Consider the following 24,849-nt stretch of genomic DNA (forward strand, 5'->3'; position numbering starts at 1 on the left):
ATAAGAATGTTACGCTCTTTTTCATTTTTATTTATTTTCTCAGTGTTGGTGGTGGTGGCATATTCCAGATTTTCCTGCTTTAGCCTCTAAACACAGGTAAGGTTGAGAGTGAGATGGGCCCCATTGTTCACTCTTGCCCATCAGTGGATCCTCAGCATGTGTCTCTTTTTCTTGGAAACCATGAAATTGCCTGTCTTCCTGTTGGGAAGCAATACTGCAAGAGAGGAAATCATAGCCACTCCATGTTGTGTCTTTCTGGTCTGTAGGAAGGAACAAACAGAGGAGCATGTGGTGCTGGTTCAAAAGCAGCACGTTACGGTGGGCAGGGTTACAATTTTACCCATTAGTTAGAGTAATATAAAGCTAGGGATGACTCAGTAAATCCCTCTCAAGCTCTTTACTTTAACCATGGTTTTTAGATTGGACCCACAACGCTAGCACAGCTAAAATAATTATGTGGATGGTTCATTTTAGTTCCTACCCTGTCCATCAACCAAAACTCCCTCCTCAAGTTTCAGTTCTTGATGCAGAAAATGCTCTAGTTGTGCAGTGAAGAGTTAGTTTATCCGTTCATTTTTCAGAAAGTCAGTGTTTTTGCTCAGCAGTAACAAGCAGACAAGTCTTTTGAGTAGCAACATTCGCAGAAATGCCTGCTGCATTTGATGGTCCCGCAGTCGCAGACCGTTGACTAATGCACCCGTAAAAGGCTGGTCTCATCCTTTTAATAATAGTGTACAGGGAAGTGTCAGAGTAGCGAAAGGGTTATTCGTCTTTTCACCTGCATTGCAGTGTTAAAGTTTTGCAGGCCTCACAAAAGCCCAAAGATTCCGATTTTATCTTGAATGGCTATATTTATTCGTGGGAAATTGAAAAAGACAAATGTTAGGAAGTAGCTGAGAATTGCAATTTTATGCAGTTATAATTCAGTTGATTATGAGGTCATTTGCATGCAGCTGTCACCGACCCCATGATGTAAAACTGCAGCTTCCAGAAGGCAAGCTGACTGTATGCCACCTGCTACTTAGAAGCTGCTAAAGACATTCAAGCATCTAGCAAGTCAAGAGGCCCAGATGTTTTTCCTCAGGAGCTGGCAGACCACTCTATGGCTAAAACACTAGTTTTCGGACTCGCATTTAACAGGAAGTAAATGAAGATTCCTATGGGAAACACACATTGCTCTGTTTCTGTGGATGAAGTTTCTGTAGAGCAAGTGATTGTGAACATCACAGAGCCCATGTTTATTGTAATGCAGAAACAAGTCAGCCAGTGCAACTGTGTTGTTCACTAATGTGTGTAATAATTTTCAGTAAACAATGGAGCTCTGTGGTACAGAGGAATAAGGTTTTGGCTACACATACTTGTTAGTATGATCAGTCCACTCTTGGTTTTGGTCTTTTCATGCCATTTGCTGACAATAAGATAAATATAGAATATTTATTAATATTTATGCCTATTATAAGGTGTTACACCTTCAATTTTACGAAGGCCACACGTTGCACACAGCAGAGTATGGTGCAGACACCCCTAGAAGTTTGAGCTGGAAACCCCTTCTGCTCCTGCCAACCTCCTTATGGAGGGGCTTGAACCCTGTGGAATGTGGCGTATGCATTTCTGTGTCAGACGGCTGTTTGTTTTGGAATAGGAGACGATATGAATCGGTGCCAAACGCACCCACATGCTCAGCTTGTGCTCAGGTTGTTGAAGGGGGCCTTTCACCCACCAAAGCAACGTGATCTAACCTTTCAGGAGCAGGGAGAAACAGAAAAGAGTTGAAGGGTGGGATGAAATTTCCACTGCAAATTGTAAAGTGTTAAGCTTCTGAAATGAATATCAGGGAGACATCTTGTCGCAAATTTATGTAAAGCTGTTGCGTTGTGTTGACTTTATGTGACATGTTTTCTTAGATTTTGGTATTGTAAATCTGTGAGTCATGAAACGTTTTATACAAACCAGAAAGGACGACTGCATGCAAGTTATTTACAAGGTTACATGTAAGATAGGTAGGATATTGACATGTCTCGTGTCTATCATATAAGCTGAAATGCATTATTTGAGCTTTCTTGAGTTATTGAGTCAAAAGTGGGAGCTCGTGGTTAAGTGAGGAGGCGACATCCAGAGATGTGGAAGACAGTAAATGTCAACTCCAGACTACGGCTCTCTCTTTATCTTTATCTTTCGCATTTCCTCTCTCTGCTCTATGTCTGTGTCTCTCTCCCACCCACACACACACACATGCACAGAGCGACTTTTACCCACCACAACTCCACTGGAGTAGCTCCAGACCTTAAGGGCTTAGAGAGAGTTTGATTTGTGTTGACTTCCTGCAGGAACTCCCCCTCTCCTCAGCCCGTGGCTCAAAGACTATCAATTAGTTCCTTATTATGATCCCTGGGAGGGCAATAAAAGTTAGAGTGGGTTCAAAGAGCACAAAGGCAGACACACACACACACACACACACACACACACACACACACACACACACACACACACACACACACACTCTAACCTTTTTAGGCCTGTTAGAGTTACAGTCATACATCCTCTTCTACAGTGTCATAGTTGGCTGCTACTTTCGGTTCTTCTTATTAACATTTTCCAAACAATGCTCACCGCCCACATACATGACACACAGAGACCTTTTTTTTTCTTTCCATCTCAATGCCAGTTTGTTCAGTAATCAGCAGGTGTTGGTGTGACAGATTGAATGTTTGGATGTCACCAGCTCCCCCTGTCCTGTTTTGTCTTTAATAACAACACCATCCCGGATCCAGCTGTTGTTCATTCTTTTTTCCATGAAGGCAACAGCTGTCTGCTCTGTTGATGGCCAATGCTGCATGAATTCAAGGAAGCCAATTTGTCGCCCTATATAGCCATCAAAAACGCCTGTTCTCCTGTCTTTCCTTTCCCAATGTCCTACTGTCAAACATTTGGGAGTTCCCTTCCTCTCCTTCCCCAGTCGTAATAGAGTTGCAAAAGTTGGAGGCCATTTTCGTTACCACTTTAAAATCCCATTTGAAGGTTTTCTCTAAATGATATCTTTAACATTCAGCAGTATAGGTTAATGACTAAATGTTTATAGTTTTTTGTCAGTATGGTGTGGTAGATCGCTCTAAATGTCACACTAACAAACCCCAGCCGGTGTATAGCCATGGTGAAAAAAGCCAACCAGAGGTGTGAAACCAGAGTTGTTGCAATATCAGAACAATTGGGAACAACATAGTCGCTAAGCTTCTCATTAACCAAGACTCCTGCTGAAGGTATTTTCAGATTTCTAAAGCGCATAATCTTTATTTTCAGCCTACCATTATTGTTTTTATTACACACATTTTTTTTTTCTTGTTGACCGGATGTTTCTTCTTCTGCAGCGAGCTAAACACACTAAAATAATGGTCGAAGACATCAGTTGGTCTTCTGCTGGAAGGATTTGGCCAACTGAAAAAGCAGTTACTTGTATTTGCAGCACATTGGCAGCTAGTATAATAGCTAGCTTGGTTTATTATGGCAATAATAAAAAAGAATCTGCAGATAATGGGAGTAGATATCAATGGATGTAACACTGTCTGTAACTGCTGTGGAAGTGTGCCAGTGCTACTAGAAACAATGAATGATTAACGGAAACCAATGTGGAAGTAGCATACTGTAGTATGACTTCTACATAGAAGACTTCTACATACAAGTGTATGTAGAAGTCTTCTATCTTTTTTGTCAAAGGACCAGGTATTTTATTCCATGCCTTGAAAGTGCTCCAACAGCAAATCCCCTGACATTGTCAATGCAGAAAATGACTTTTACTATTGTGGGCACAACTGGTTATTCATTTTTCCCAAAGGTAATGTTACATGATTCACAGTTTGACTGCTTGAATGGGCATGCCACTCTCCCACTTAAATAATCTTCACAAAAGGTGAACAACTGCATTAGAAAATATCTGGTGCCCTGACGACAAATGAAGGTAGAAGCCTATGCAGCTAAAAATGGACATTGAGAAGTTAACTACAAGTCACATTTTGAACAGAAACATCCAGCTTAAAATGCTGTCTTGTGTGCTGATAATGGCAGGTGAAACCTCAAGATTATGTTGTTAAGAAAACCAGTAATGCAATTTTAGGTCAAGAAGGAGGTAGTGGGAGGAAGAAGAGAGTGGGCTTGTGGAGGGAGTTTGGTTTGTTAACAGCACAATGTGACATGAATGAACAGAATGTGTTGCTGTATTGACCTTGTTTATGGATCTGTAGCAGGCCGATAAAGTGTCAATCTGCCACCTTTTGCTTTCTTAATTAGAGATTAACAGGCTATTTCTCGGACTCGGCCTCTCTCTCACACTAACATTTTCAAATTGCTTGTTTTGACTGATAAACAGTCCAGATCCCTAATATATTGATTTTACACTGATATAGTGTACGGAGAAAAGCAGCTGATTTAGGTGGACATTTTGGGAATGCGATTATTGGCTTTTAAGCTACCGCCTATGGTTAGCTTAGCATAGCATAGAGACTGGGAGCAGAGAATAGGGCTCTCTGTAGAAATAGTCTGGCACATAACCTCCTGTAAAACTGCAAGTTTTCTTCTTTTTTTTTTTCAAGTACCCCTATTTAGCATTTATAAGCACTATGTAAATATTTCATTATTGGTTTATAACACACTATAATTAATGTAATTGCTGTATTTTACTAATATTATCATTGATTATCTGTTTATACACTGGCCTCCGGTTAAGAATGTCAACAGGGGGAGTTGTAGTTGCTAACAGACACATAAATAAACACTTATGACTGCTACAGTGTGTTATAAGCCATTTATAAAATGTGTACATAAATGAGCTCCACAGGCGTTGGTTTGTGGATTTTTGTAACTTTTGGACAGAGCTGTCTCCTGGGTTTCAGACTTTATGCTAAGCAAAGCTAACCTGCACCATATTTAATGGACAGATAATGGTATTGATCTTCACATCTAACTCTCATCAGGGAGCCAAATAAGCCTATCTCCCAAAACGTTTTGAAGCACTGTGCCTTATATACAGTAAGTACCCATTCTTGGAATGTAAAGAGAGCTGTTTTCTCTGTTGTGGTTCTTTCTAATCTGCTTGCAGTTCTGAGGTAGACTTAAGGAAATAGTGAAGAACCAGACATAGTAGTAGACCAATGAAGGAGGATCTGAGACGCTGTCTGTCTGCCTGCCCCCGTGCACTTGTTTTCCCCTTTTTCCTCTCCCTGAAATCAGCAATATGATGTGTGCCTGTGTATTCGTCTCACGCCTTTGAGATGTGAGAGCTGGATAAAGGGTTTGTGTGTGTGTCTGTATTGGCACATATGTGTGTCCCATGAGTGCTTTCATGGACACGCAGATGTTCAAGTGTGTGTGTGTGTGTGTCTGCATTCCTTTGAGGAACACTATTTCCCCCAGCCTGACTTGGAGTTGAGCTAATATTTGTTGTTTTAGGAGTGAGAGCGGTGTGTCAACAGTAGGAACTCAGGAGCCCAGGGTTAGTTCGGATGACCTCCATATATATATTCCCTTAGTCCCCTCCATCCATCTTTTATAGAAAGGAGGGAGAATTGCAAATATTACACTGACACAAACACATACTGTACTGTAAGCACATACAAATACAGTGCCTTTCAAGCCCCGCTAGGCATAGACATGGTGATTTTGACAGGCTTTTAGCAGAGCAACCTCCAGGCTACAGGACTGAATGCAGCAGTGGGTTTTTCCCCCTCCTTCACCCTCTTTTCTCATCCTTCATTTTGCCATTTTTGTCCACCCCCAACTCTCTCTCTTTTATCTCACACTCTCCTCTCCTCAGTACCTCCTCCTTCTCTGCCATCTATGTTTTGTCCAATCTTGGCCTGCAGCTCTTCATTTCTTCGCCGGGACTACAGATCAAAGAGACTGACAGGGAGACACAGACAGTCAGTCAGTCAGTCAGCCAGTGTGGAAGCTGCCCTCTCGCTGGCTTATTAGTTCATTAGCAGGCAAAGATGCCAGTAATAGTAGTTGAGGGCATACATCGCTAACTACAAGCTCATTATGGTAGCTTGCCCTCCGTGCTCGCTTTCACTTGCTCTCTCAGTGTCTGCCCCTCTATCTCTAAGCTTGGTCAGACTATGTAGGCTCTGCTTTTCAAGTCGTTCAAATAAGACTGGCTTTGTCTGTCTGTGTGTGTGTACCCGTGTGTGTCCTCGATTGTGGGAACTCTTAAGTTTTGGTCTCCAAAATATGTTTTGATGATTCAGAGGGTCATATACCTGCGTGTTGTGTCAGGTACTGGTGACACGATGAAATATGATTCAAAAAATCCTATAAGATCCATGAATTTGAATGTTTATCAAACACCCAAACCGTTTTTAATACTATGAAACAGGATTTTGCTTCTCTGCAAAGTTATCCCGGTGATAACCATTGTATGTTTTGTTGAGACAATTGCCGGGTTAATGGTAGAAAGTGATCTAGCAGTTTGGTTGGACAATGCAGCACCTTGATGAATATTACTATTAACACCAAGCAGATGAAGTAAGTCTTGTTTGTGTGTGTGATGATCGTATGTGTGACCCGTGGCCTTCTTTTTTTACTTTTTTCAGTGTTGCTGCACACAAGGGTGACGTGTCGCTTTGAGAATGTGTGCCTTTGTGTATGTATACTGTACTGCACACTGACTGTTACCCAGGAGCTTTGATGCTCATCCTCCCTCTGCTATAGTGCTCCAAGGCTCTTCTTTCTGAAGCGTGTCCTTTTTATATCCCTCTGCAGGGTGTATGACTCGAGCTCGAAGAATTAGCCTTGTCAAAGTAAAATCAGTCGCTCTTCATAAATAAGGCTCTGATGCGTGTAATTCTCAGAATTTGATAATGGTTGTCATAGTAAGCAGGTTTTGCAGTGTAGTTGTTAGACGATTTAAAGCAGAGACAAACCAATCAAACACCAAATATTCGTTATTACAAATTACTGTGGATTGTTAGTGATTTCTGTGACAAAACTGTGATAGTTTGGATCATATGCAAGCATACAGAGGAGATCCACCTCTCATCCAAGATTAGAGCTTGGACAGATCAGAGATGATAATGTGATTAAAACATACTGTACATACATACTTAACAGCATACCCTCATCACCAACTATACACTATCAATTCAACATTACTATCAATACAGCAACTCACTAAGCCTTTAGAAAGCTTTGTTAAGGATCCCTTCACTACAGTAGTTTATAACATCGATTGTTCGCTGCTATAAAAATGGTTTACTACTTCAAGATTTAATGCTGAATTACTGCAGGTCTCAAAGATTTTATTTCCACAGGTTTTCACAGCTGCAGCTAACGATGATTTTAGTACCCAAAGCTTCTATAGATTATTTCATCGATTCATCGATGTTTCGTTTAAGAAGTACTTTTGCTTGGCGGCGGCAGTAGAATTTCTGCAAGGCTGCATCTGTCACCTAACTTGTTTTTGGTGTCCACTCTGCTTTACTTGTCTGTGGATTGATGTCTGGTTCAGCTTAGAGTCTGTGATTAGGGCCTGAAGCAGAGACTATCTGTAAATGTCACTGGATTGATAAAGAGAAGAAAGTTTCTTGGGGCTGCTGTGTCTGCACACCCGTGTGTGTTAGTCAGTTTTGTCAAGTTTATATTATGTATACACATGCTTGCTATTGTGTTTGTGTCCCTGTGTGTTAGATAAAGTCAGTGAAGTTTATCAAGGTCAAACAGACCCTTTCCTCCTCTCAGATCTGAACTGATTTGGTGTTGCAGCGTAACTTGTACAATTGAACCTCTCTAATCCATAAAGACTTTGTTTAAACTGTGGGAACATGAAGATTGCAGAGGGGTCAGCAGACGTGTGTACCTGCAAGTCTGAAATAAACAGGGCCTCTGTATACTACCCTGAGTAAATGTAACATAACTCTCGGTTGGATTTGGCCAGTCACTGTTAAAGGAAATGTTGTGGGAAATAATAATGTTTCCCCTCTTTATGCTAACTTAATCTAACCAGCTGATATCTGTACCTTCATATTCATCTAAAGCATATTTTCCCAAAATGTCAAGCTAATTTTTAAATATTATTCCATATTTTCCATGTTTAACACCTATCACTGACCTGCCTTTTGTCTGGCTGCCCAGTAGATACAAGGTATTTTTTGGTTGTTTTTTCGAGAGTTTTTCCATTTGTCTTTCCATTAGGAGTTTATCTTGCCTGCCTCAGAGAGTTGTGACAATCACTAGAGTTTGATGTAGCCTGATTATCATTTTAGATTCAATTGGATTGTCACAGCACAGAAGACAGGTACTGAGACAATGAATTCAGTAAACCCTTGAAAAACACAAGTACAAGGAAGGTGCTTGAATGGATTTTGCATTTAAAATGTTAGATATTGTACAAAGCTAATAATGAGCAACATTTTGGATTGATGAATGTCTTTTGTAAACAACAGTCACTGGTTACAGTTACTGTAATGTGAATATTTTCAGCTTTTTTTTTAGTCCTCTATGATAGTAAACTGAATATCTTTGGTTTTTGAACTGTCGCTGGACCAAAACAAGACATTTTAAGAGCACTATTTGCTAACATTCTAACACCAAATAATGAGAAGAGAAAATAATCAGTAGATTAATCGATAATGAAATTGTTCACTGTAGCCCTTATATTGTTTCTTAAGGGATCCCTGGTTAAAGAAAAGATAAAACTGTAATTATCTACCTGCTTGTGCATCTCTATGCATATTATTCATCCATTTATTCATTTAACAAGTCAGGTGAAAGTGTTTCCATTATAATTATAATGTCTTTGAAATCTTTGTTTAATAAGTCCAATGGGAGTTTAAGCTTCATTGTTAATACTTTAGGTCTTTATGCATTACTTCACACGTTTCAATTGCTCACTCCACTCTCTGTGTATGTATAATCAATGAATCAATGAATGCTTGCATACATTTGTAAAACATGTCTACTCATGCATGCATGCGTGTGTGGCCTCTATCTCATTAGTGCCCTTTGTCACCATTCGATCTGTGGCCTTCCTCCTTTTGGTTCATTGTGCTCATATATCACCAATGCTTTAAGACCTGCGTACCACATGGACCGATTAATTGGTTTGGCCGGCTGTTGCAGTAGAAAGGGGGTTGTGTTTGGAGAAGAAGAAGGCAAGAAAGGTTAAGATAAAGTTGCTTTGAACAAATTCTCTCTTTGATCAGGGGGCTCAGCTCTGAAGGGCCTTTCTTCCAAAAGTCAGAGCCAGTTGAGAGAGGAGAGATGGAGATACGTATTGTTCTGTTTCATCTTGCCTCTGTCTTTTTTTCTCTTTCACACTGTTGTAAGCTGTGTGTACTCCCTGCTTCTTTGTTATGGAGAGTACCAAGCCTCTCTTTCATGACTCCACACAAACACACATACACATATACAATGACTTAAAAACACTATTGAACATCAGAATAGCTACTGAGTGTAATTGGAAATGCTGACATGCAGCAGGGATGTAACTCAAATAAGAGTTTTCTCTGATTTCTTGATTTAAGTGCTAAATTGATTCATTGAACATAAAATTCATCTGAAACAACTTGGATAATCAATACATTATTGAAGTAATTTATCAAGCAATATTTGTTCCAGCTTCTCAGATGTGAGGATTTGCTGGTTTTATGTATTTTCTATCACTATAAATTGAATGTATTTGGTTTCTGGATCGCTGGTCAGACAAAACAACAACAACCTGAAGATTCTACTTTGATCTCTGGGATGAAATTGTGATGGGAATATTAGCTTTTCTGACTTATTTTAACTTAAACCTTCCCCCAGGGGGGAAACTGCAGCCAGGGGAAACCCTGACACACACTTGAACATAAGATACATAAATAGTGATAAAATATATAAAGCACACAGTTTAATAAAACAAATATAAAACTGATAATGCTGAAACCCACATAAAGCATTAGTTGCAGTCCTACGAACCCTGTCCAAACAAGATTGACTAAAAACAGGCAGCGGTAATGAGATCATTTTTCTTTGCCCATTTTCTTAGCTTTCTCACAGCATGCCTGTTCTTTGTCGTTAACAAAAAAGACTTTTTTTCCTGCCAAGCTAATTGATTATTTCCTCTAATTCAACTTCATTCAGCCCCGGGTTTATCAGTACAACATCCTCAGAGCAGACCTGGAACTGTAGCAACCAGCTTAATGGGTGTAACACACACACACACACACACACACACACACACACACACATTGTGGGTCTCTCTTTTGTATTCTTTTTTCTAAAGCAGGACTATCAGTATAGAAGGGGCAGTACAGCTGACCACAGACTGGGAAAAACGAGTTGAATGGTTGTTGCCATGGATGCGTTGATAGCTATTCCAGTCACACACACCCAACACAGCACATAAATGTGTACCATACACACACTTGTATAACAGCTGTAATATTTAAGTGTCCGACATACCTCTGGCTATGCAAGCCACTAAGAGCAACAACTTTCTTATCTACTATCTCAATATAATCTCAATTTACACACCATGTGTGGAGCTCTTTTTAAACAAATAGGCACTTTTAAACTGTGGTCTTTTCAGCCAATCACTCCATTAAGCCGGGACACAAACATTCCCACCACTCAGGCATTCTGATTGGACAGTCACCTGTGCTTTATTATAGTCATAAAATGGGGGCGTGTTTCTAGCCACTCTAGCAATGTGGCTGTAGAGATGGCACTGTTAATCTAAAGCACCACTGTGCCCAAGTACAGCCTCATAGATCCTACTCAAGGAAGATCTTACAGCTCAGACCTAAAACGCAGGGTGATCTGTTGATACCAGCCATCTCTTAGGCATACACTGAAGATGAAGATTTGCATCTGCACAGCAGATACTAGAGACAGATTGTTATTTAGACACACACCGACCTCGGGAATGTCAGAATGGCAAATTTGGCAAAGATTTGTGCTATTTAAAAAGGACTGATGATATGATCTTTGAATTGATACCAAAGAGGATTTTCTGTTTGAAAATTAAAGAAATAATCACCAACTGAAGTGTTGGTCTCAAAGCAAAGAGGTTGTGATGATTGATTTCAACGCTGAAATAAAAATGTAGCCACTAGACTTTCTGAGTTAGCCGTCAGTGGTAGAACACTGAAACAGTGAATGTGTGGAGTGTGGATAAAGTTGAATGTCTTCACATGGACTTCTATAAATAGAGATGTGTAATAAAACCAACATGAGTTCTCAACACCTTTTATCTTGTTATTTTGCAGATAGCAGAAGCAGCCAAGACTTCCTCTGATGACTTGTACCTGGATGACACAGGCTCAGGAGGTTACTACCCTGAAGATGATGATGACTTTAACTCGGGGTCTGGCTCAGGTAATATACATTTACAGACAAGACAGACACGTGCACACACACACATGCAAGCTCAGCAGGCAATTACCCAGAGGCGTGATGACATTCATTTTCAAGTCTGCAGCAGTTAAATGTTATTTTTTCGTCTTTCACAGGCAGCAGACTAGATTTGTACTTATTCAGAATCATAAAGAGCTTTATTACCAAGTAGGTTTACACATACATGGAATTTGCTTTGCTTTTATATATATTATGTTTATTGTTTTTAACATAATGCGTCAAAGCACAAAGGCAGCTGTCCCTAGTGCCATCTTGATCATACGTGTGCCACCACTTCCTCTCTCTTTATCTTTCTCCTTTCTCTTCCTGTCTTTATCTATTCTTTCTTTCACCGCCTCTCTCTTTCTATGACTTGATTTCAATTGAGACTGCCTTGTTACCCAGACTGCCGTAAGCAACTATGCACATTTTACATTTTACATTTCTTTTATTATGAGTTCCTCTGCTCTACTTGCTTTAAGCACATTTGGCAATGTTCATTCCTTTGTCAAAAGTAACTCTGAGAGAGTTGTGTAACTACAGTGAGAGAAGGTCATGCTAGATGAAAGGAGACAGGACTGTGATCAATAGCCCTTCCAATACTGTATGCTCTATAACTCTGCTCTGCCACTCTGTATTCTTAGGAGATTCAAGATGTAAATAATATGTTAAAATGAAATCCTCCGAGTGTGAAGTTAAGACAAACTATGTGACTGTAGGAATAAAGTATTGATTCAACATGCATGCCCATATTTTACCTATCTGCACACAACAGACTACATATTATTTACATTTTTACATTCAGTGTATTGTCCCTATACATGTGCTCTTCTTCAACCATTTTAGACATTTTACATACTGCCCTTTAATGGAGAGACATTATTTACCTGCCACCCTCTTTCTCCCAGGTGGAAGTGAAGAAGGGTTGGATGAAACGGTGACTGTCAGTATGGTTTATATCGAGCCCAATGCAGCAGAACCCACACAGGACTCCACTAAAGACTTCACCCCCAGGGTGGAGACAGCCACGGTCAGAGAAAGGGCCAGGGACAGGGACAGCACACCCAGGAAACCGCTCAGAACAGAGGTAAGAAGTATAATGAGACCAATACAGGATTTAAAAATTAAAAAAAAATCTGATTATGAGACATCTTTGCAAAACCCATAACATAAACATTTTTTGATTGAGTTAATTTAAATGTTGACAAGGAAATGACAAGGACATTAACTGGGCAGAAAATTCTACAATTCAAAAATACTGACACTGTTTGAAGGCATATCTTTAGCCACAATCAAAATTTTTACAATTTTAAAGTATTTTTAACCACTAAAAGTATATGAAACTATTAAGATAGTTACATCCAAAAATATATTTTTTAAAACTTTTTAAAACTCTATCCGTGCTTTAGTGTAATCAGGTATATTATATTATGACATTAGGGACCTTAAGGTCATTTGTAATTACAGTGACTCATTGAAACTTTCCTGACTCACCAGAGAGCATCACAGTACTGCAGTATGTCTTTAGCTGACCCAGAATGTCATCAAATCACTTGTAATACCAGGAGCCGTGAGGTTGCTTTCAGGATAAAGATCAAGCGCTTACGTCAATTCTCAATGTTTTTTCTCCATTGCAAATTATGGAGGATTACATCTCTCTCGGATATAATCACATATTCTGGAACCATCCTAGATCTTACTTCTGTGTTGCACTCTTACTGTACTGTACTGGATACTACATCTGTTTGGGATTAGTTGTCAAGAACTCAACACCCTAAGCCAACCCTACCTGGCACTGTTCCATTTTTTTCCCATTATCCTTTAGCCTCTGTCATTCTCCCTTAGCCAAATGCACTGGGTCTGTTCCATTTTGGTCCTTTGCACCCTTGGATCCATGGGCCTGGTTCCATTATAGATGCTTCTTTTCCTAGACTTCCAGAAAAACGTCTGGGTCACTGGCTCTGTTTTCATTACCTACTTTTCTTTAGCCTTAATCTTTTTGGGCAATCTAGATTTGTTCTATTTTCTTCTCTGGCCTACCTTTATAGGTTTCACTGGCCAGGTTCCATTCTGGTGCCCATTCTGCACCTTTGACTAGACCTTCTCACTAAGTGGACCAGTTAAAATTTCACTTGTTTAATAGTAAAAGATTATTGGAAAATTCTCATTTACTTTCTTGGCAAGAGTTAAATTAGAGTATTAATACATGTCACATGTCTGTACATTGACTATGAAGCTACAGCCAGCTGCCAGTTAGCTTAGTTGAGCATAAAGCCTTGAAACAGGGGAATATCTAGCCTGGCTCTGTCCAAAGGTAACAAAATAAACCTACCAGCACCTCTAGCTCATCACAAGTTCACGCATTATGATGTATGTCGGTTGCTTAAGTCTTGTTTGTTGTGTGACTATTTCTTGGCCGGTTGCAGTGACTTCCTCGAGTGCTTGATCATCTCAGGGTGATGACAAGACTCCAGGAAATCACGGCGCCTAGCCAAGAAATAGTCCCCCTGTAAAACCACAAACTGTATTTTCAGTTTTTGTACAGATTAAACAGACAAGATTTAATGTATTAATGAGTGAGTTTTAGAGCTACTGGTAAACAGATTTTTCTTTTGGACAGAGCCAGGCTAGCTTTTTTTTGCCCTTTTCTAGTCTTTATGCTCAGCTAAACTAACCGACTGCTGACTGTAATTTCCTATTAAACAGATAGATATGAAAGTGGTTGATTAGTTCTCATCTAACTCTTGGCAAGAAAGTAAATAAATGCATTTCCAAAAATGTCAAGCTATTTCTTAAATATTAGCAATTGCATTTGTACCAGGGAGGAATTTAGGGATTATGCCTGAACACCCGAATGAACCCAAGTCTTCTAAACACACAGACAAGCAATATTGTAGAACAGAATGTGAAAGCTGTCAATAAGGCAACCTTAATCTCTCTCCCCTGTCTTGCCTTTCCCCTCCTTCTGTCTTTCTTCTCATCATGCAGGCACCAGTGCCAGTTACAGAGGACATGCAGAGGAACCAGATGACTAGTACAACTAGTGCCCCCAGCTCACCCCAGGAGACCATTGAGGTCCGCACTGAAAACCTCTTCCAGAGGACAGAAGTGTTGGCAGGTATGTGTCGTATGCCGCTGTAAACATCAAACCCTTTGATAAAAGTACTTATACACATAGCGAAACATATACTTTATGTAGCCTACTACTAATTTGACTCCAGTTTGTGTTCTAAAGTAGGTATTTTTTATATTGGACATTGGTTGGATGGTATAGCAGATTTTCCGTCAGAGACAACGCTCAGATCTGTTTTCTGTGTAGCTGAGTGAAGATATGTTGAGGGCTATTTTAAATGAATAGTTCCACATTCTAGGAAATGCTCTTATTAGCTTTCTTGCCTGTCTGCGTGGTACACATGAACCGCCAACAGCCAGTTAGCTTAGCTTACAAAAAGACCGGCAACAGGGGGAAACAGCTAGCTTGGCTCTGTCTGAAGGTAACAAAATCTACCTACCAGCGCCTCTAAAGCTCACTAATTATAAACACATTATGTCTTTTTTGTTTAATCTATACAGTGTAAAATGCATTGTGGTTTTACCGTGGATCATGTGCTAACAAGATGATGAATGCAGCCTTTCAGTTTGATGCTCCACCAATAAACGTTTATTTAGGAAGTGTTTCTGAAATTCCTATATGTTACAACATGTTGGCATATTTCTGGTAAAAAGATAAGTCTTGGAAATCTCAGAAATATTTTCCATGATGTGTCCCACCTGATCCACTTCTCAAAATAATTACTTTTAATAAACTCCATCTGCATCCCCCTGCGGGACCTTATAGAGTTCACAGCATTGTGGGTGTTTCAAGTGTGTGTTACTCGCTTTGAATACATGAAAGAGGGTGGAAAGGAAATTATCGGACTCGAAATCACTGCGCTCTCTGATGCTGTCTCTTTCCCTGCGTGACTGAGGCAAACAGTGATTGGCACCTAACTTTTACTTTGTTGTGATATCCATCTGGTGTTGGCAATATGCAGAAACAACATCAACAAGGACAAATCAGGACAGCCTTGGTTAGATGAGAACTCAGCTCACATCTCTCTCCTATTGATAGTCTCATTTCATCTTTTGTATATTATTCATGGATTGTCATAGAAAAAAATGTATTGCCTGCACAAAGTCTTTGAATAAGGCCTTAGGAAATGTATATACATATTCTATACCTGGGTCACATTGGCTCATCTCTTCCTTCATGCCTTCCCCACCTCATTCTCTTTACCCTTCTTCTAGATTATAACCATTACTCTTCATCTCCCATATGACTTCTATAAAAATAATTGCCCATAATCAAATTTTCATTTTTTCGCTCTGCATTGCGTTACTGCTTCTTGGAGCTTGGCAGCTGGGTGTGTGCCATGATCTTTACTCATGGGGACGTTGGGCCAGTCAACATGTGGAAACCTAAAGTGGAGCAGAGGGCAGATTGTTGCACCAGGAGAGACTTTAAACAGATTAAGAAGTTATAAAGAACCTCATACAGGCATAATTGGGAAGGGGAGTGAAATAAGCTCATGTGGCGAGTTAGGAGCATTACTGAGGAAAGTCAGAGTCAAAGCTGGAGGGGGGGCATTTCTTAATAAAGTCTGTGTGGATTTTAGTCAGAATTCCCTTGATGTTACATGACTTTTGGTTTACAATGTGTCCTTTACAGAAAGTTTAACCTCCAATATTTCTGCTTCCAGGGTTGGGGAGTAACGGATTACATGTAACGGCGTTACGTAATCAGGATACAAAAAAAGTAACTGTATTGCGTTACAGTACAGAAAAAATAAGTAATCAGATTATAGGTACATTCTGTAAAATCGGGGATTACTTAAAGGGATTACTTCAAGCAGAAAGTTTCCATTAAACAGAAAACGCAGTGCTATTTGTCTCTATTTTTTTTATATACAGTCTATGGTATAGGTACGTGTAACTGTAAAAACACAAAGCTAGGGAGGGACGTATTGCAGACATTGATTGGCATTTACAGGAACCTGTAGCGCCAAATGTGTGTTTATGCGCCCACCCCGTTATGCAGACTCTGTACGGACTAGTTCCAGCTCTCAGTGAAGGAAAATGGCAGCTGGCCCGGGACCAACAGAGGCCAGTTTGACCACTGAGAATACAGTACCAAAGTGGTTTTCTTGCCGGGTTTGGCTCATGGTGCCCCGGGGCTGAGTGAGCTAATAGAACCGCTAGCAGCACGGCTAATGTTAACCGACTGAGCAAACTAGCCACAGATAGCGTTACAGGCAGATAGTCTACAGTAGTCTAGTCTACAAAAAGTAAAGCTATCCATCAAGAAGCTTTGTGTAAATCATCTCAGTCCTGGATTCCCTGTTGGTCTCAGAGGCTGTGTTCAGTCCTGTTCATGCCGTGTTCACTGGGAAGCTGCTGAGCAAGGTTTCGTTGGCTGCTCGCCCAGCTCTGGTTCCCAATCAGGCGCCGCACCCCTCCATCATTCCCTGCTGGGCACCCCCCGCCCCTGTCCTGAAAACCTCCAGTGCTTGAGTAAAAGTGTAAACACCTTTATACAGTCTATGGTAACAGTTCCCCTGTGCTCTGAGATCCCAGTAGGGGCAGAGTAAGCTAATTTGACCAGTGATTGCAACTGAGCTAATAACATTTAGCTGTTAATTTCAGTAACAAGTAAAGCTATCTGTCCATCAGGAAACTCTGGGAATCACAGAGTTGAGGAAGAGCAGCCGGGGGACATCAGAGAAAAAACTAGAAAAATATTTTCTCCATATTTCTAATATTTCTCCATCAAATATGATCCACTTTCACCAAAATCAGTGAAAAAAATCTGTGTTTTTGTACAATTATCAGTGGAGCCCAGTCCCAGAAACACTATAATCCAAAAGTAACTAAAAGTAATCAGGTTACATTACTTTTATTTTGTGGTACTTGGATTATGATTACATTTTTTAACAAGTAATTAATAATTGTACCGGATTACATTTTTAAACTAATCCTCCCAACCCTGTCTGCTTCTGTCTCACTGGGATCTACGTATCATGGCCATACATGGATATCTCCCGAGCAGGAAGAATGTTGACAATTCAAACTAACGATTGCCTTTTCCATCAAGTTCCTGATGATGTCCATGCAGGACTGTGATATGTAGTAAACAGTCCTAGGGTCTATCCTAATACTACTTAATTACTACTACTACAACTTTGTGCCTTTTTATGTATTATATAAACACATGTGACACAATATGTAGCAATCAAAGAACAACAAAAGGATGTGGAGGACAGATGGCATATTGTTAGGTTGTGAAATGTCAGGCTAAGAACATAACTTCTTACATATAACATTATAATGCTAACTTTTTATCTTTTTATCACAGACTCTACTAATAAAATCAGCTACAAAAGTGATTTGATGTTTTTTTGTAATCATCCAACCAATAGAACTGATCAGAAATAAGTGTCTGTGTCACTGTCAATTAAGTGTTGTGATGAGATTTATCAGCCTGTTCAGGAATAGAAATAGGATTTAGTTCAAGCCATGCTGGACTGGTTTGCTGGTTGTTTGTCCCCATTGGATTTATCTGACCAACTGTTAAGCAAAGGAACCAATACCATCAGCTTCTTCCTCTTAAGCCCCAGTTGGCAGTCACTGATCATGTCACAGACTATGTCGAATCAACCTCACTTGGGACATCACTGCTCTTTGTACCAATCAACCATCGGAGCCTTAAAATTCCCTGAAATGGAACACTAACTTTTAAACTCACCAGCAAGACACACATTAGAAGATGAAATGAACCACAGAAAATGACTGTCTTTGCATCTCTTGAGACAAATTTCCCCATTGAAGTAACTGCATTAGTTGCCACTTGGTTTCACCATTTAATTTGCTGGTGAATTGCATTAGTATTGAAATTTGTTTCAACAATTGCAGATGCAGTTGCTAAAATGAACTGTTGTGTAATTGATTGCCCAACATAGAAGACACAATTCATCTTAGACTAAAACAAGGCAGCTCAGTTCATGAGACGTGCCATCTTTAGGACGAATTTAAAGGTTAACGTCTATATTTTTCAACCTGGACCCTATTTTTTCTATGTTTTTGTGTTTATATGACAAATTGGGACAATTTTTTAAAAACTGTTCCAGTATTGAGTGGGCAGCGAGACAGTGATGCAACGTAATCTGTTTTTGGTTAAACAAAAAGGATCCTTTAAAAAGGGTGTATCTCTGTAGGGATCATTTCCACATTGTTGTCATACACTTTTAATAATAACAATCCTAGCCTGTCAGTGATAAAAACAAACACTTTAGTGGACGTGCTTTGATGGGGCGCAATTACCCGCACGGATTATGTTGCAGCCTTGTTTCACTGCTGCCGACTGCAGTGCGCTCACCCAATACTGGACCAATTTCAAAACTGTTGATTCAATTATCACATAGACACAAAAATGTGGTATTCATTGATTTCATCATCTGAGCATTGATAGTTACCTTCCCTTTCTGTCTCTGCCTCTCTCAGCTGTTATCGCAGGTGGCGTGATCGGCTTCCTGTTCGCCATCTTCCTCATCCTCCTCCTGGTCTACCGCATGAGGAAGAAGGATGAGGGCAGCTATGACCTGGGAGAGAGGAAACCCTCCGGCGCAGCCTATCAGAAGGCCCCAACCAAGGAGTTTTATGCATAAAACCCTGCCCTCCCTTCATCAGAACGACAAATCGCGAGTGACTGTCAAAAGCACAGTCCATGACAACAGCAAACCTGTTCAAAAACAACAAGAAACAACAACAAAATGTTTTCAAGTTGATTAAGGAAAAATAGCATAAAGGAAAGCTTTTGCATAGAGTATTGTAATTAAGACCTTTTCTTTCTTCTTTTTTGAAAAATGAAAACCAAGTGTTTTTCATTTTATGGAAAATCTCAATGTATTTAAACATTTTGTGTATTATTTGAAAAATATGAAAAAACAAAAAACAGGATCTGTAAAGGCGAGGAAACTATCGCATCTGTCTTCTGTCAAAGGAGCTGTTTTTAGTCGCTGACTACTTTTAACTGTAGCAGTATGTTATTTGTAAAGAAAAAAAACAATGGAAATAATTGAATATAATTATTCTGTATCAATCTTACTTTCATTTTTTTTCTTTTTATTTTGTCCTAGCATGTCTGATGTTGATCTCTAAAGGTGTATTACATTAATTTATCTTTTCTCTGATGTTAAAAAAAATGCCTTTGTAGTTTTGATGAAGCTCTTTGGTCTTCATATTAAAGCTGTTAACGGTCAATGTAAATGTTCTCCCTTCAGGTTACAATGTTCATTATTTGCTCTCAAATCCGTTTTTTAGTCAAACGTGAGCGTTTCACTATGTCTTGTTTATTTGTTTGTTCTCTTCTCAGTGTAGCCTTTTTTCTCTCTCTCTCTCTCTCTCTCTATTTCAACAGCGTTTTATTTTCATACCAGGTCTTTAAAAGATGAAAGTAAGTGTGTCAGGGCTCGAGAAAAATCACAAATCTCGCTTCTGTTTTATGTCTCACTGAACTTTTTTTCTATTTTAAAATGCATTGACGTTCACATTGCAAATTCACTACTTTTGCTTCCCACTGCTGCTGTCACGCAGCTTTGTGTGTATGTAGAGTGTTCTGGGGTAAAGTTTCTTCTCCCCAATGTGCCCCTTGAGTTTCTGACTGCACCCAAACTCTGCTAGCACCCTTCCTCCCTCACTCGCAGCTTCTTTGTAATCAGATTGGAGCACGGCCAATTGAGTTGCCCCCCAACCCATACACTTTCTTTTTTAGCTGTATGGAACCACCCGGGTAGCCTGGTCTTATTGTCTGTGTCCCAGTGTTGATGCTCACTAAAAGCCTGCTACTGCTTGGGCGCAAACACACAAGGCCAGGGCTGAATCCCCACATGCAGAGCACATACCTCTGCAGCAAAAAACACCAGAACCTATCAGTTCCTCTTTTCTCAGAGGGACTGATAAATAAGGCTGCACAGAAAATGTAAGACTCCAGCATTAAGTCTGAATAGTCTTTGACAAGATACTCGCGTTGAGGGCTATTCATGTTTGTTTGTCAGAGCAGGCATTTGAAAAGACCTTCTGTTGAGAGATGAGGTTGTTTACCAGGTTTAAAACCTACACAGGGTGTTTGTTTTTGATACCATTTTGCATCCCCCAAATGAGATTAAAAGGCCACAAAATGGCTGATGCAAAATAGCCGTTAGCTACATCAAATGAAACAGTAGGTTACAGTGAAGTGACGACAACAAGTTACTCTCTCTCCTTTTTTTTAACATTTCGTCTACATTAACTTGCTCAAAAGAGACACAGTCTGGCAGGTGTGTGAAGTTGCCTTTTTCAGCTGTACAGTAATGTGAAGTAGATGCTGTCACATCGTCTAAACCCCTAACACCACCCACGTGAAGCTGTTCATCCCTCCACCTCTCCATCCCCTGTGCTCCTTTTCTTTCAATCTGTCTGTGATCCTTTAGTTGTCCACTTCCATTCTTTTCCCCCCTCTGTCGTCCATTCTTGTCATAGGACTTTAGGTACTGAACTATAATGAAAAACCCAAAGACTCACAGTATTTCTACTCCCACCATCCTCTCATACTCACCATCTCCACCATGGCCACATCATGTTGTTTCCTCATTCCCTTTTTCTTCACTCTTTTTTTTCTCTCTCTATTAGAGATCTGACCTTTGAGTCCAATTGCTTATTAGTATATGAAAAGATATATAAATATATATAAATGTATATTCACAAATGTTTTAAACCTTCAAAGTGCCTACCATTTGGAAATGTACTTGCTCAAGGTGAGCATGTGGCGGGTGTGTACACAAAAGAGGGGTGTAAACGACTTGACTGGCATTCTGTGAGCATGGATGACTGTAATGGTAACTTTTTTTTAGTCTTACAAAAGCTGACAGTATTGTACCTATAAGTTGAAACAACACTACTGAATAAACATTGTGGCCTAATAACTAACTGCCTCTGCCATCTTGTTTTAAAATCACCTTAGTTTTTTCCTCCCTGATCTGCTGATTTTTTGCAATTTTTTAATCAGTGAAATCCAGGTGAAAATCATTAAATTGAAACACTTTATACAATGGATTACGTCATTTATCAAGCAAAACTGCCAAACAGTCATTCATATCAGTTTCTCAGATTTGAGGGTTTGCTGCTTTTGTCTGTCTTTGATAATTGTAAGCCAAATTTCTTTGGATTTTTATTTGTCATCAGCTTTTTTCACTATTTTCTGACATATTCACTACTAAACAATAAATTAACCATATATTAATCTGAAAGGAAAACACCTGGCAACAGCAAAGTTTCAGATCATTTGATTTACACTCAAATGTGATTCAGAGTAGATTTACCCTTCAGGCATTTCTGTGATTGATCCTACAATATTTGGAAAATACTTATGCCTACTACATTTAGCAAATATGCATATTCACTTTTTTGTAGAGATGAGAAGATCGGTATCACTCATGCGCTTTAAGTAAGGTAGTTCTTTGCTTTTAGTTTGTATATTTGTTGTCTTTCCAGAAATGCCTCTGAAACCATTCCTGGGACTTGTTAGCAAATGTCTTGCTCCATGCTTCTTTAATAACTTCAATTTAACTTTTGTGTTTGTGGACAGGATAGACAAACAAGATGTGACAACATGTTAATTAGGTTTTAGAGATGCTGGTGGGCTGATCTGGACTAAGTTTGCATAGCTGGCTATTTCCCCCTGCTTCCAGTCTGTGTCCTGAACTAAGCTAACCACTCTCTTGGCTCCAGCTCCATACTTAACTGACAGAGATAATAATAGTATCAATTTGCTCATCCAGATCTCTGCAAGAAAGTGAATAAGCAGAGTTCCTAAAACTTTTCTTTACTTGAAAATACAGTTTCATATTAGTATTACTATCAATTTGTGTGCAAGTCATGCTATTGTTTTGTAATTATGGAGTTAGTAGCTTTATGTTCATATGTTTTCTATTTATTTATAAATTACATTTGAACAAAGATTTCTGCTGGGTGTTTTTGTCTTAAAAAGTTGAGAGCAGACAACTTGCTTTACGGCTCATTTACTACTTTTAAAAAACACCTCCAATAAAGTGCTCATTTGGCTAATTATTCAAAGGTTAGCCTTTCTTACAGTGGTTACCATAAAACCAAAAAATACCCCACAGCAAAACTGTCCTCAAAAAAGGGGTGTCTCTGTGTCTATAAATAGAACACAGAACATTTCAAATGTAGGGCTGCTTTTAATACTCTGCAGCACATTCGCTCTCTTAACATTACTTAAAGTCTAAGGGGATTATCAGTGTGCAGATGAGTAATCTTTATGTGGTAATGTGCTCCACCATATCATTTTAGTACCCTAATCTCACCCTGTTACAGAGAGAGATTAGAGTAACGGTGGTGATTAATCTCACACAGGATTGCACATCTTGAGTGGTTCCCTGAGTGGAATGACAAACCAGTGAGGATGACATAAACTCTGACAAAACTCTCAAGGGGGCACGTTTATTCTCAGTAACCGGTTTATTTATTCATCAGTTATCACATAAAACACATCAGGACTTGTACCCTAATGCGCTGATAAAGTCTATGCGTTTAATCTTCTCAGCGCTGCTTGTTAAGAAAAGCTAACATGCATAGACTATCTGATGTTTTTTTTTTATGAAATTTGATCCATTCTGACTTGTGATATTACAGGCTTCTTCATTACAATGGGGTTTTTCATACTCAAAAAAGTCCTGAAAGACCTTCATATGTGCAAAACCCCCTTGTGACGTTCTCTTTGAAGATGAGAGAGGATGAGAGGAACATACATGCATCAATGCATATACCAAAAGTGTGTGTGTGTGTGTGTGTGTGTGTGTGTGTGTGTGTGTGTGTGTGTGTGTGTCTGCATGGGTGCATTAGCATGTCAAACTGACTGTGTCCATGTGCATGCATTTAGTCTACTCTTGCATCTAACCTGAGGGGAGGCAGATCATTGGGGACAAGATAAAGCTACCTCGGGTTCTCGATATGTTGTTTTAAGCGAATATTCCTCTTTCTGCTCTTTTCTAAGGAATCGGGTCAGTATGTTCTAATATGGTATGTGATATTTGCCCAGAGGCAGGCTTGTACAAGACATCCCACCAGTATAGGAGGGGTGGTGCAGCAGAGAACCAATAGGAGAAGACATTTATATTGAAGCTGATGCAGTAACCAACATTTCCCAATCTGTCTGTTCCACTCTGTGTAGCTATGTTGCATGTGTTTGCCCTTTTACCCTCTAGTTTGTGTCAAAGTGCAACCAGGATTTATATGTCAGTGTTTTGTTTAGGTTAATGTAAGGGGTCAGAATGTGTTTATGTCAGGAGAGGATATGAATGTAAATCACACATAGATATAAAGGTGGATGGCTTTTAGACAAATTTGTAGCCTTTTTCTTTCTTTCTCTCACTCTTTTGCTCTATCTTTCCCTTTGTCTCTCTTTTTCCATTTTCTATCTTTTTAGCTGCAGAGCTAATTCTATAAAGCTGCCGGCCATCAACTGGTAGTGAGTGCCAAACCATGCAGAAACGTCAAGGAAATGGCATCCAAGGTAAACAGGCTGTCAGGCCTCATAAGAACTCATGGCTGGAGACTAAGCCTGGGCCCGACTCGGGAGGACACGTAGCTCCTCACTGACCCAACACAGAAGCAGTGCAAGCAGATACAACACTGCGTGGCATCAGGCCAATGTGCTTGCCCAAGCAAATAAAACTGTGATAATTATAGTATGACGAAGCTCAAGTCTTGGTCCAAGCTCCACACTCAAGTCTATATTTTTGCCGCGTGTTGGTCATAGTTGTCATTGCCACAAGCCTCAGTCTCAACTCTACCAGCTGCAGCTACTTCTGGATGATGCTTAACAGCTTCAAACAAAAAAAATACCCAATATGATTTAAAGGTGGGGTTAGCAATTCTGTGTTTGTACACAGCCCTGGCTCTGTAAATGGGAAACAAAGTAGTGGGCTGCACCCCACCACACAAGCCTATTTAAGCCATTCCAGCCATGATTTGTGTGTCAGTAAAATTAAATGACTTGCCAAAGGACTTACTTACTGTCTAGTTCACCATAACATGCTATTGTTGTGATGTTTGCTGTAGTATCAGGAGAGTAGTTAGTATTGCCGTTTGGACCTGTTGTGCTGGCTCTAGGACCCTCTCGTACTCACTGCATGTCAGCTTTGCAGCAGCAGCTTTAACAACAGTGTGCTAACTCACAACGTAGCTAACGTTTGTGACATTACTTGCTGTGTAATTGTTTGTTGTATTTAATGGTACTTGTCCTGGTGTTGGATTTCTGCAGAACTGCTTACTCCAGATTTAATTGCCTGTATGCAGAAGTGGCACCCGGTGTCGTCTTCTGCTGCTGTAACCCATCTGCTTCAAGGTTTGACGTGTTGTGCGTTCAGAGATGGTATTCTTCATACCTTGGTTGTAACG

At 39.8% G+C, this 24,849-nt stretch overlaps 1 protein-coding gene across 1 annotated transcript in view; it reads left to right on the top strand.

Moving 5' to 3' along the window:
* Nucleotides 1–21,353, top strand: part of sdc2 (syndecan 2) — a 49,507-nt gene extending 28,154 nt beyond the window's left edge. Inside the window, exons 2-5 of the mRNA XM_038724085.1 lie at nt 11,232–11,340; nt 12,267–12,445; nt 14,347–14,476; nt 18,895–21,353. Coding sequence (XP_038580013.1) covers nt 11,232–11,340; nt 12,267–12,445; nt 14,347–14,476; nt 18,895–19,058 — 582 coding nt within the window. The 3' untranslated portion in view covers nt 19,059–21,353. The remainder of the gene's footprint in view (nt 1–11,231; nt 11,341–12,266; nt 12,446–14,346; nt 14,477–18,894) is intronic.
* Nucleotides 21,354–24,849: the final 3,496 nt, after the last annotated feature.

This window comes from Micropterus salmoides, unplaced genomic scaffold (genome assembly GCF_014851395.1).
Source record: "Micropterus salmoides isolate LMB-PRFRI ecotype aquatic unplaced genomic scaffold, ASM1485139v1 Ms_hic_scaffold_17, whole genome shotgun sequence".
Taxonomy (NCBI): Eukaryota; Metazoa; Chordata; class Actinopteri; order Centrarchiformes; family Centrarchidae; genus Micropterus; species Micropterus salmoides.